The sequence below is a fragment of the Andrena cerasifolii genome, chromosome 13, assembly GCF_050908995.1.
Source record: "Andrena cerasifolii isolate SP2316 chromosome 13, iyAndCera1_principal, whole genome shotgun sequence".
NCBI lineage: Eukaryota > Metazoa > Arthropoda > Insecta > Hymenoptera > Andrenidae > Andrena > Andrena cerasifolii.
Genome location: NC_135130.1, coordinates 10,787,058 through 10,799,199, shown reverse-complemented (window position 1 = coordinate 10,799,199; position 12,142 = coordinate 10,787,058). Strand labels below are relative to the sequence as shown.

Sequence of the window (12,142 nt, the reverse complement as noted above, 5' to 3'; positions counted from 1 at the left end):
GCAGCGTTACACAAGCGGCGTGGCATTATTGATCGGTTGCGATGTCACGTTCACAATTTTTCAGCACAACCGCCCACGCGAGTCGCGCGCCACGCGGTTATTAACGGCCGCTGCGTTTTTACAGCTGCTTTCGCTGCCTCGTCGAACGGAGGTTCAGCGTTTTTACGCGACCTCCCCGGGCGCACGGCTATCTCCCGACGTACGTGACAGACACCTGTTAGCGCAAATGATATGCGCCGGGGTGCGATAATCGGTCGGCGTGCGTGTTTACGAGGGAAAGTCGTAATAAACCTCGCCCACCTATGCGTGGCCATTCGTTTAACGTTAATGCAAGGATTCATTCATCCTCCTATCCTTTTGTCAAAGCTCGGAGACGTTTCGCAACGCAGAGTGTAACGCGCGGCGCGCGTGTTCATTAAGAGCCGTGGGGAACGGGGAGGCCCGACAATTTCAAACGCGCTCTCAGAAGGTATTGCGCGGATGGCGGCGGTATCGCTGCTGAAATTTCACGCATCAAAGGCTACCGTTGCGCAACAGCAATAGCTGTGCGATTTACTACCGCTCCGATATCGGTTTGCCGGACTTTTGCAACGCTAATCGATATTCAGAGTACTCGAGGATCTAGCGGAAAAATAATGCCCCCTTTGTACAGACTTATGGACTCGTTGGGCGAGCGGTGCTGTTATTAACCCGAGTCCAGTATTTTCCTAACTACTCGAGTCTTTGGAGTGCAAAGAGAAAAGGGCGCGAAATTGATCGCAGGCAGACTCTCTCTCTTTCTTACACCTTTCACTCTCGACCTAGCGAGTTATCGATCTAAAAGAGCTTTGTTTCCTGCTCGTCGACGACTGGCAGGACTGCCGGCATTACGAGCACCGGCCACGCCGCTTTGATTCCGGTACCGACGCGCAAGGTGTACCGCAGTCAAGGCCAGGGTCGCGTTTCCGTGATCACCTTTCGATGGCGATTCTCGTAATCTCCACGCGACATCGTCGGGCAGGGAAAGCTTTTCACTGTACGCAGGGAAGATCTCGTGACTCGTACTTGGTCCATCTAGCCTCGACCAGCTGTTATTAATCTCTGTTCTCTGGTTGCCATTTGGGCCTCTGCCTGGAAGGTCCCATCTTTGTAAAAACGGAGTTAGTTGATACCAGTTGATTTGCTTTTCAGAATACGTCTTTATCCGTTATTAGTCTATATCGTTGGAAAGGTATCTAGATTAAAATTATATTTCTCAAATTTAATAGTTATTCGTTAAACTTGCCCCGCAGTGGGGTAAATCGATACACTTTGCCTTCGTCGAAATAACATTTTTTCATTCGTTTTGTATGTATTTTCTCAAGTTTTCGCTTGCTATATATTAAAGAGGAAGGACCAAGGTATATTTTAGCATATTTGTTATTAAGTAATTAATTCAATCAAGAATGAAAAAAAAAATTGAAAACTGAATAACGTATCAACTAGCCCCGGTCTCCCCTGCTACTACGCTTCGCCCGCTTTTACTAAACTACCTCTTTATTTCCCCCCAAAATCAGCCCCTCGGAACGTTTGCCACCTGGGTCCTTTTCTCTCTAGCCCCGCGCAGTGGCTAGCGACACCCCTCCAGCTCCGGATCCGCTCAGGTCGCGAAGAATACCCCTCGGGATGCGGCTGCAGGCGCTGTCCTCCCCTCTTCCCTGCCGCTCGGCATTGTATTACCCGTTTGCGCGATTCGAAAGACTTAACGACGCCCATTGGTACTCGTGCCGCGAGCTATAACGCCTGACCAGCACGAAATGATTGCGCATAAAGGCTGCAGCCATTTATCCCGGAATAAAGCTGGAGTATCCGGCGCGGAGGCAGGGTCAAGGTCGCGTGGTGGACGTGCACACGTGATGCCGTGTCGCTTTTTCGAATCCGCATTCGAATCGATGCTTCTTGCACGCCTGCCGGTCGTCACGAGCCACGAGGATGCTTAACGAGCCGCGGCTGAAAGAGCCTCGATAATGATTCGAGTAGCTTTGATCGAGCACTTCTCACCTTCCTTTCTTTCTTCCTTTCTTTCCTTTCTCCGTTCCCGCCGAAGTGGCGGCTGCAGCGGCTCCTTCCGCCCCCTCTTTTAATATTGCCGAGCTGCAGGGCATTGTTTGTCGCGGCAGCGAGTGGCAAAGCGGTAGAATTTTATTGGACTGCCATGATATTAATCGAGCTCCTCTCGAGCTCCCGGAGCCCTTTTCGACTTTCCTCTTCGTTCCTCCTGGGAAGAAGACGGGGGAACGCGGAAGCGTGTTTACGCGTCGAATTTAAGGCTGCCGGGTGCATTTATTCCCGACGATCGCGGTTTACGCGAACTTCTATTATTATCCTTGAAGCGGGCAAATTAGATCGCGTGACTTTTAACTCGCCCTCGGCCCGCTGGATCTCGTTAAACCGATTTCTGAAAGTGACTCGCCGCGTTAATCGTCCACTCCGCTTTACCCCCGCGATCCCAGCGCGGGGTGGATAAAAGGAGGCGGGAAGCCTTTTAATAAACGTTGCTTCGTCTATTTTCAGAAAACAACCCCCGACGAGGGAACTTAATATTAATTCAACTTTCTCCGTAGAATTCACTTTACGCGCAGACGGTGTACGAAATTGAACGCGAGAGGCCTCCTCGGAGCAGCTCTCCGACTTTTAATATCCCACTCGATATCGCAATTTAACTTTCCCCTGGGAATCAATCTCGCGTGCACGCGGCGAGTCGATCGCGAAAGGGCTCGCCTCCGAGGGCAGCGCGTTTTCCGTCGCGAAGCCACCGAATAAATCGGCAACGATTCGCGCAGCTTTCTCGCTCGCATTGTCGCTCCACCGGCTCTATTCCAGATCCAGCCGCCGATATGCAAATTCGCACCGGTTGCACATCGCCTGCGAAACATTTTATTACGCTACGTATGCGCCGGCAGGTATTTCAAAAACAGGAAGCACCGCTCTCTCCTTCGGAGCGGGCCCGAGAAGATTCGCGGCCGGTCTTCTGTCCGAGGAGACAACCGCGTCGAAGTCACGTGACGAATGAGACGCGCGGCGTATTAAAATTCTGGATCGAACTGGCGCATAAAATCGCTAGTACGTTCGCCGAGTACGTATGTCCCACATGATACGCCATTCCGGCTGGTGCAGCTGTTATATAAAATCTAGGACAGGCTACGTGTTCCGCAATAGCTTCCACTGTCGATTATTTACTTACTTTCAACCGGCAGCTTGTTACCGAGTCGCTGGCTCATATAGTTGGCCAGGTAAATTACGTTCGGCCTGTTTATTCCGCGTCCGACGTCGCCGCCTGCCGAGACTCAGGGGATTCTTTCCGCCGAGCTAAGTCTCGATTTTTCTAATAGAAGCTGAGAGCCTCGCTCGATTAGCATTCCACTCTACTTTGTCGCGCAAAGTGTTGATGAACTCCGTCGCCGGGACAGGAGCTAGTGAGTTAACTGCACCTCGGAGTCCCCCGGCTTTCCTTTTTCGCTGGAAAAAATATGGTGATTCTTAGCGGGCAGGGGAGGGTTTATACGAGGGGGTATCACAGGCAGCACGTGGCAGTTATTTTAAGGTCCGGGGTCTGGAGCATCGCCCTCGGCTAGATTCCTCTTTATCCTGCTGCGCTTCCTCGTAAATATCTACCCTTTCATTTCAGACGCTGCCTCTACTCAGCGCGCTGCGCGAAGGAAACCTTCCCTTTAACTACCCGAACCCAGTATTCCCTTCCGATTCTTCCGCGGGATGAAAAGATCCCCAGCTGTTTCATTCGCGGGCCAATTGGCCCCGTAAATGGCGGCGCGAGGAGATTACTCGTGGTTTTCTACTTGTCGCGAGGCGCTCGATTTCGGGGAAGGAGCGTTGAAAGGAAGAACGAGCTCGGCGGATCGTAAAGTTATCTCTCTGTTTCGCAGTTCCATCAGACTCTGCTGACCTACACGCGGGACAGGGTGTGGGACTTTAATTTCTACGTGGCCGACGACTGGCCCCGAGATGCGATCTGCTTGCATTTCCCGGGGATGACGCTATCCGTGAGTATATAAAATAACTGCCGATTCGCGTCGGATTACTCTTGGACCGTGATCGATAATGCTTCCCGGCGGTGTGCTCGCCGCGTCGTCGATGCAGTCCCGTTCCCCCCCAAGTGCATTACAGGGGGAAGAGATATCAGACATCAGCCGCGCGGTGTTTCCCTCCCGCGGACAGATGTTATTGCAGTTTCTACTTGGCTTGCGACCCACACAAATCTTGGGCGAAATCGATTTACCTTAATGCTCTTTGAAAGTGACTTGGACGTGCAGCGGGAGGCACCGTTATGGCCCTAGGATTCTTCAACGACAGTTCTCGATTCGTGAACAGTAATCGTAAAATTAAAAAGGAAATGTACGTCGCGTGAGCCGTGCACATTTATCTCGCCCTCCCCCCCGCACTTATCATCGGGGGTGCAGAAAAGTTGCCCCACATCCTTCGCTGGCTTTCGGCCAATCTTTGGTCGAATAGCCTTGCCAGTGTCACCGGTGACTCCTTCTCCCCCGATGGCTCCTAAGCTCTTTAGTTAATTACCACGTCCGCGATTTTCTCGTGTCCTTTCGCCGGTCTGTCAATTCCGTGCAACCGAGGGCGCGAACTTTGATATTCCCCAGCGATTAATTACATTCGCGCCAACACGTTCGTTCTGAAAATTCACCTCGCGATAAATAATCGACGATGTCGCGGAGCCAAAAGTCCTTCCTCTAACCAGATCGCTTCACCGGCTTTCAGCCCCAAGGTTTGCTCTACGAGAGCGTGGGCGTCTTTTGTCCCAACGACCGGCTGGAGCTGCTGAAGCTGCTGAGGGAGGAGGACATTCTGATCGACTGGTCGAAGCCGCTCTACATCAATTTCGTCCACTACGACATCGCCGAGGAGCTGACACGCCTCTACGAGGGCACCGGGAGCATCGAGAGGGTGGTGGGTGACGTTTTCGCGTGCCAGAATCCCGAGAGCGTGGCCGCCCTCGTGGAGACCGACGCGGACGCCGATCCCGACGTTCAAGTGCTGCCCCTGAAGGCCGAGCACGCCGAGAACATCCACGAACTGTACCCCGCGAACGACATGGAGTGCCACGAGGTGTTCCTGCGGCTGATCAGGTCCCTGCCGGCGGCCGGGGTCTTCTTCAAGGGGAACCTGGCCGCCTGGATGGTGCAGTCCTATTACGGGGCGATGTTCTCCATGCAGACCAAGCCGGAGTACCGGAGGAAGGGTTACGGGACGAAATTAGCAAGGTAGAAATCTTTCCTGGTCCCTTCAAGGGGGTAGTCTGGAGGGACGAGATCCTCTGTTCTCTTTGGGGGCAACCCGCAAAAAAGTACGCAATTTTTACCGATAAGCATTAGCCACGCGTATTTAATAACATTTCAGTAACTCGTAAAAAAAAATTCAGTCATATGTAATAATAATTCAGGGAGATATGGGTTTCTTCTCAAAACGCTGTTTTTCATGACGGTACACGCGATATCTCAGCTTCTAGTGAGACAATCTGGTCCATCTTTTTCATACACCTTCGGAAAACGTATAATTCTAGCCGGTAGCAGAATCAAGGCGAAATAGTTTTTTTTCACAAATTTAAGGCCGTTTAAAGACGACAAAACTCACGGGAAAGATGAGTTTTAAATTCAAAGTCCCGCCATTTTGTGAATTTTTAATTTATTTTCATAAATCTGCTACTGGCTATAGCCACGCTCTTACCGATTAAGAGTCCCTTGGGCTTTTTCGTTTTGGATCAACAGAACAGGCGGAATCGTGTGTACCACGAGGCAACTTTTTCTTGTACACGCTTTACGAGATGACTCATATCTCCATTAATTATTATTATATATGGCTGAAATTTTTCTTACAACTAAGTGAAATGTTAATAAACACGTGTGGATAATGCTCGTCGGTGAAAACTGTGTAGTTTCTTGCGCATGGCGCCTAAAGGAAGGCAAGAAATTGGCCATCTAGACGAGAATACCCCCTTAAAGTAGAACGTAATCACGGCTCTTTTGACGGGAGATTCACGATGGAAAACATCGTAGGTACCTGACGAGACGGGTGGCCGAGAGGGGCTACCAGCCTTTCGTAGTGATACGTCCAGAGAACGAAGCCAGCCAGAGCCTGTACAAGAAGCTGGGCTTCAGGAAGCTCTACCAGACAGTCCGGATGACGTTCATACCCTCCGCTTGGCGGGGCGCCGAGAACGAGACCAGCCACGTTTTGAGGGACAACTTGGAGAACGCTGTCAGGCAGCTGACGATCGAGCAGAACGTAGTGGACGACTTCAGAAACGTCGACGGCATCGTTGCCTCCGAGGAAGCGGCGCAAGACTCCACGAGTCAAGTGGTGGACGTGGAGACGGCCGTCGAGGAGCCCGAGGGGGACCTAGAGGAGTGCGAAGACCTGCGGGAAGATGTACTCTTGGAGCCTGTCGCCGAGGAGTCGGAGGATAGAATACAAGTGAATGAGTTGTCCGTAGAAGGAACAGTGGAAACTCGGGGAGACGCCGAAGGAACGGCGAACGACGATGGTGGCGACGAAGGCGACGGAGGAACGGCAGGCGGGGACGCGGAATAATTAGCTACAAGTTCGATTATTCGATAAGGAAGGTCCACGATTTATGTGGTGCTGCTCGCTCGAGGGTGTGCTCTTCTCGCGGAACGACTCATCGATCGAACTTCGCGGAGAAGAGACTGTTGTCCGGTTCTCACGAGCAATCGCAATGAAATGGTTAAGTATCACTTTGGATCTATGAGAAACTCATCCCGAGTACGTCCGGAACGAGTAGTGCTTCTCGTTTTTAGAAACCTGTCGGTAGCTTTTACAAGCGAATTCTATTTAAGATCGTAGCGATTGAAGATGCACCGGTTGCTGCGGTAGGCGTAATCTTTCACGTTCAATCGATGATGTGTCCCGAAGGGGAGGTTCTGGCCGATGGGAGCCCTCGAGCGACATCACCGACGGAAGGGGGAGAAGAGAAAGAAATTATTTTAAGAAACTTAACGACATTAAAGCACCGCGTTCGTGCGAGGCTTCAACTAGCGTACGAAGGAGGCACAATTCTGCGTACGGTTCCTCATATCAAACGGTTATCGCGAAGGTCTCAGGAATCAGCTAGGTCTATCTAGCTTCAAAGTCTATCCACACCGGTGCCCGGTATCTTGCTGCTATATTTCGCGATTATTTCCCATGTTTAGCGTTGCATTTATGATTGTACACCTTCGTTGCACATTCGGGGAGTTGGCCCGGCACCGTTCGTTCGGAGATATTGTAATCGGTATCATACATTCGCGGTGCGTGTTTCTGTCGAGTATTGTATAAACGTGAGTCGCCAGCGTGGTTGTTTGGTAAACCGTGCGTAACGGACGAGTGCGGGTCTCGATGTATTCGGTTTCTTGTTGCACAAAGGGAGTCGAAGGCCGATAACTAGCTCGACATCGGTCGCTTCTTAAGCCGCGTATTCACCTGCGCATTCGCCCCGAATGTGCATTCGGCGCGCACCGATTTTTTGCCCGTTCGGAGCTCAGCGCGCGTTCGGGGTTGAGCGAAATTTGCGGCGTCCATTTCATGGTATTGTTCGGACCCGAACGCGCGCTTTGATGGACCGCCAGCAAGCGGATCGGCCCGAATGCGCGCCGCGCCCCGAACGAGCAAACAATCGGTGCGCGCCGTATGCACGTTCGGAGCGAATGCGCAGGTGAATACGCGGCTTTACCGTTAGCGAGCAGAACCCACGATAGACTTTGAATCACTCGTGCCCCAGGCGGATGAATCCTGTCGCGAAGAGAAGAGCGACCAGTTGCCGCGGACCGCGCGACCCCTTAGAAATTCACGGGATCGAACGACCCGCGATTATAATCTCCCCGTGTAAAGTAGAGCCCGGAGCAGAGATCCCCGAAGCCTCGTGCGACCTCGACACGCTTTCCTTCAGGCACGAGTAGAAGCAAATCGCTGTGCCGGGGTGCTTGATTGCACCGAGTCCTAATTATTGCCGAATTCCAAGATCGCGAGCGGAACGAATGACAACCGACCCGAGCAGAGCCCAGACGAACGGTACCCTCGGGCGTGTGACGTCGGCGCGCCGTCGCAGCGATCGGTCTAGCGTGCGAGCCAATGATAATAATATTAATTAGCGACGATCATACGATTAATATTATTATTCGTTACAGATTGTACGTGTGTAAAATATGAATATACCGCGCGCGCAAAGAAAGAAGGGAAAGAAGCTCGGTCGGCCCGGCTAGGTCGCCGGTGAGAGCCGTTCTTAGGGACTGTATAGGTAGCCACTATTTGTATCATTTTTTCTACGTTTCATAGACGCGATTCTATCGACGACGTCGTAGGGAACAGGTGCGAAAGGTCGTGGCCGGGGCGACCGTGCGGTTTCTCGAAGGTCCCCGAAGCCCCTCCTTTATTTTCGATTTTCAACGTTTCCGGGGGCCAGCTGTGATATTTTCCCCAGTCTACGCCTCGTGCTCTGATCGCTGCACCGAGCACGCAAGGGAGGAGCGCGACCTGGGCGATTGCTTCTCGAAAGGAACCGCCCTTAAGGGGGTATACCCGTTTGAACCCTCGGAAAATGTATACATTTTGTGGATTTTTTTACAAGTCAACGGTTTGATGCAGATTTCCCGTTTTCTCACTATGTTTACATAGTATTATGAACTACTTATAAAAAAAGTTTCAGTTAAAAAACTATTGTTTTTCGGAAGTTACGGATACATGTCCGAAAGTCTCTCGATTTTAGACGGCTAAACGGTGGCCCTAAAAACTCGCGCTACGTTCAACCGATTTACTTCAAATTTTGCATGCAGAATCATAATAAGATTCCACATCGTCCGACGAAGGCGATTTTGAAAATTTTGAAAAATAAAGAAATGGTGAGAGATCAAAGGTAAAGTTAAATTTTTCTAAGAGAAAAATCCACCTTCTTCCTTTATAAATAATAAACGGGGAATCGAAATAAAAAAAGCCTTCGTCGGACGATGCGGAATCTTGTTATGATTCTGCATGCAAAATTTGAAGTGAATTGGTTGAACGTAGCGCGAGTTTTTAGGGCCACCGTTTAGCCGTCTAAAATCGAGAGACTTTCGGACATGTGTCCGTAACTTCCGAAAAACAATAGTTTTTTAACTGAAACTTTTTTTATAAGTAGTTCATAATACTATGCAAACATAGTTAAAAAACGGGAAATCTGCATCAAACCGTTGACTTGTAAAAAAATCCACAAAATGTATACATTTTCCGAGGGTTCAAACGGGTATACCCCCTTAAAGCGCAGGGTGCGAATAAATTCTGGGTACGAACATCGGAGGCTGGAAACTAATGGTTTTCAGAGGTATTCAGATTTCTATTTCTATATCAACGGCTCTCTGTAGCTATAATTTATTCAGATCCTGCTGTATCAGTGGGGATCGTTAACACTTTGTGACGTTTTACTTTGTAAAGCTTGGAGGCTGGCAACGTTCGAGAAACACTCGTGCAGATCGAGATCTCCTCTTGCTCGGGTCCGGGCAGGGATCGGTTGTTTTTAACGAGACGCACCGAGACTCCTTCAATTCCATTGATCTTTTGCCACTGATGCGTTTGGAGGATCGAAGAAAATTTGTTTCGTCGTTTTTCATCGTTTTGGTCATTGACTCTTGGAGGACCAACGGAACCGACGTTGGCTACAGCGCGAGTGATTTCGCAGTGGGGGATCGTTGAATTCAATTGCACGCATATTGGCAAGAATAGCGTAAAACCACGTCAATTACTTTTCTACTGGTATCAGTGGGTTGTGTTTGAAATATTTAGTTGCTTCCGTGTCTGAGCACAAAGTCTTGGATCGACGCGAATGGGTAAATAATTTGACTCGCGTATCGATATCAGTTCCGCAATTCTAAGCGACTTTTGTACCCGTTTGCGTTTCTTATCTGTTGACCGCGAAAGCAATAATTTCCCCGCTACGATTTATCGTTCTCGTCAGTGTGCACCGGCATTGTAGTACGCGGCAATTCCGAATTAGCACTTACCTATCGAATTCCCTTGTTTCGACGGCAATCCGAAAATTATTCGACGAAACAGCGACGTTATACTTACTCGGGATATTACCACGAAGTAATGTACAAAAAAAAAAACAAATTACTGTCCTCTGCGCGCGGAGCATCGTGTCTTGCAACACAGTGTGTCGCGCACGATTACCTTGACCGCGTTATAGAACAGAATGGCACGGTGCAATAAAATTCGTTACATAATTCCTACTCTTAGTCCAATTTGCATTGTTAAACTTGCAACGTATCCGACCAAAGAGCTCGAAAACAATCGGTCGCCGTGCGCGACGTTTCCATTAAAACGTCGAGAAAAAGGGGTGGGGGGTGGGGGAGAACGAAACGTATTTTCCTCCGTGTCGCTTTGAATCCGCGAGAGAATTTGTTCCGGCATCTTTAACCGTAATGATAATCGTAATCTTACCTGAGCCACCCACGTTCCGTCGTTATTTCGTACACTTTCTTATACCTTGCACAAGCTCGAAGGAAATTCGCGAGCACGATCGAAATGGCTATTGCGAGAGACGCGAATCCCTCGATCGTCATTGGTTCTCGACAATTGGCGGGAAAAATTCATCGTAGTTCCTAAATCCTTGGCTAGATCACGGGGGTGGTTAGTTGCGGCGTCGCGATTCTTTTCCCTCCAATCTTCAATTGTTACGCGCGATGCACCGGCCGTATCGGTTTCCCAGATCGAGTCGCGTCGATTACCATTCCGAGCGTAGTAGAATCGTTGTTCTTCGCGTCGCGTTAATTGGTGCTGTAAAGTGTTCCATTCTGGTGTAAATTACGTTGCGAGACGATCCGCGTGTTTTTCACGCGCGTGTATCGTAAGTTCGTTATTTGGTTTAACGTTGCTTCGATAGGTACGCGATATGAAGATCGTAAAGACGTTGAAACGGTTTGCGGTACGCGTGTAATTGGCGGAGAAAAGTTTCTCGTAATAGCCGTGCGACATCTATCCCTGGTTGCGCAGGATTAATCGGATCGATTATGGAATAATGCGAGCTTTGCTTTGCTCTCGATTTCCAAAGCCTTGCGTCTCTCTATCGGGTTGGTTTGATGCATAAATAATAAAAATAACGATAGATAACGGTAATCGATAAATTCTGAGAAAAATTGCATATTTTTTTATCGTAATATAGACTTCTACTAGCGTGACACTTTCACGATATTGAAATACGTATCGACGATCGCGTAGAATACGTAGAACGTAACGTTTCTCGCGTTTGGTACTTGTGCCTATTAGTTTCTCTTTTTTTTTTTTTTTTGTTATTTTTGCATCGATCCGACGAATATAATTTCTTCGCACAACGCGCCGCAAATGAGTTCGCTATTTCGAATACCCTTAGGCGCTCAATCTCTCGAGCGTAAGATCGTTTTTCTGCATTCTAACCTAAAAAGGTGATTGACGGCTATCGGCCGTCTCTCGCTGGATACGCTTCCTCGAACATTTTTTCCTTCCTATTTAAACTACTGCAACGGGAAGTCAGGAAAAAGTGAACAAGAGAAAAGTAATGAAAAACAAAAAGCATGGACAACGAAGTAATTACTACAATTAAATCTGTAACAGCCTGCATCTAGTTTGCTGATCCTAGCGCTGTGCGAATCAGTGTCCCGCGAAATAGGCCTAAAATCCGTCTGTCGACACACCTAAAATCAACACGTTTCTTCTAACGCTTATTGTAAATATATTACGATATACATATATATATACACACATATATATATATATATTATGTCCTTCCTATTTCCTCGTGCACGTTGCCTTCCGCTGCAACAAGAATCTTTCTCTGGAGCAACACTTAAACCTCAGCCCTATGAAATATGAAAGTTATAAAAGAAACAAAATATATAAATAAACAAATAAAAGAAGAATTATGTCGCGAGCGGATGAATATCGTAAGTCTGTTAATTATAGGGAGCGATAAGAGAAGAATGTTAACGTGCGAAGCACAATGTGTACGCGGAGGGCGTGTGTAGTTGTACTACTCCGCCAGTAGGCGTCGATTCGCATGACAGGCACGTTGGACAACGCTAGTTTTGTGAGAAATGGGGATTGGAGGTGAGGTTTTGGGTAATAAATGGAACAAACAAATATGATTTTTCAA

At 48.9% G+C, this 12,142-nt stretch overlaps 1 protein-coding gene across 3 annotated transcripts in view; it reads left to right on the top strand.

Moving 5' to 3' along the window:
* LOC143375809 (glycine N-acyltransferase-like protein 3) overlaps positions 1 to 12,142 on the top strand; it is an 18,692-nt gene extending 6,550 nt beyond the window's left edge. For all 3 annotated transcript variants that reach the window (XM_076825302.1, XM_076825305.1, XM_076825303.1), the window contains 3 exons: positions 3,903 to 4,019; positions 4,750 to 5,252; positions 6,045 to 12,142. In XM_076825302.1, the coding sequence (XP_076681417.1) occupies positions 3,903 to 4,019; positions 4,750 to 5,252; positions 6,045 to 6,579 (1,155 nt within the window). In that variant the 3' untranslated portion in view covers positions 6,580 to 12,142. The remainder of the gene's footprint in view (positions 1 to 3,902; positions 4,020 to 4,749; positions 5,253 to 6,044) is intronic.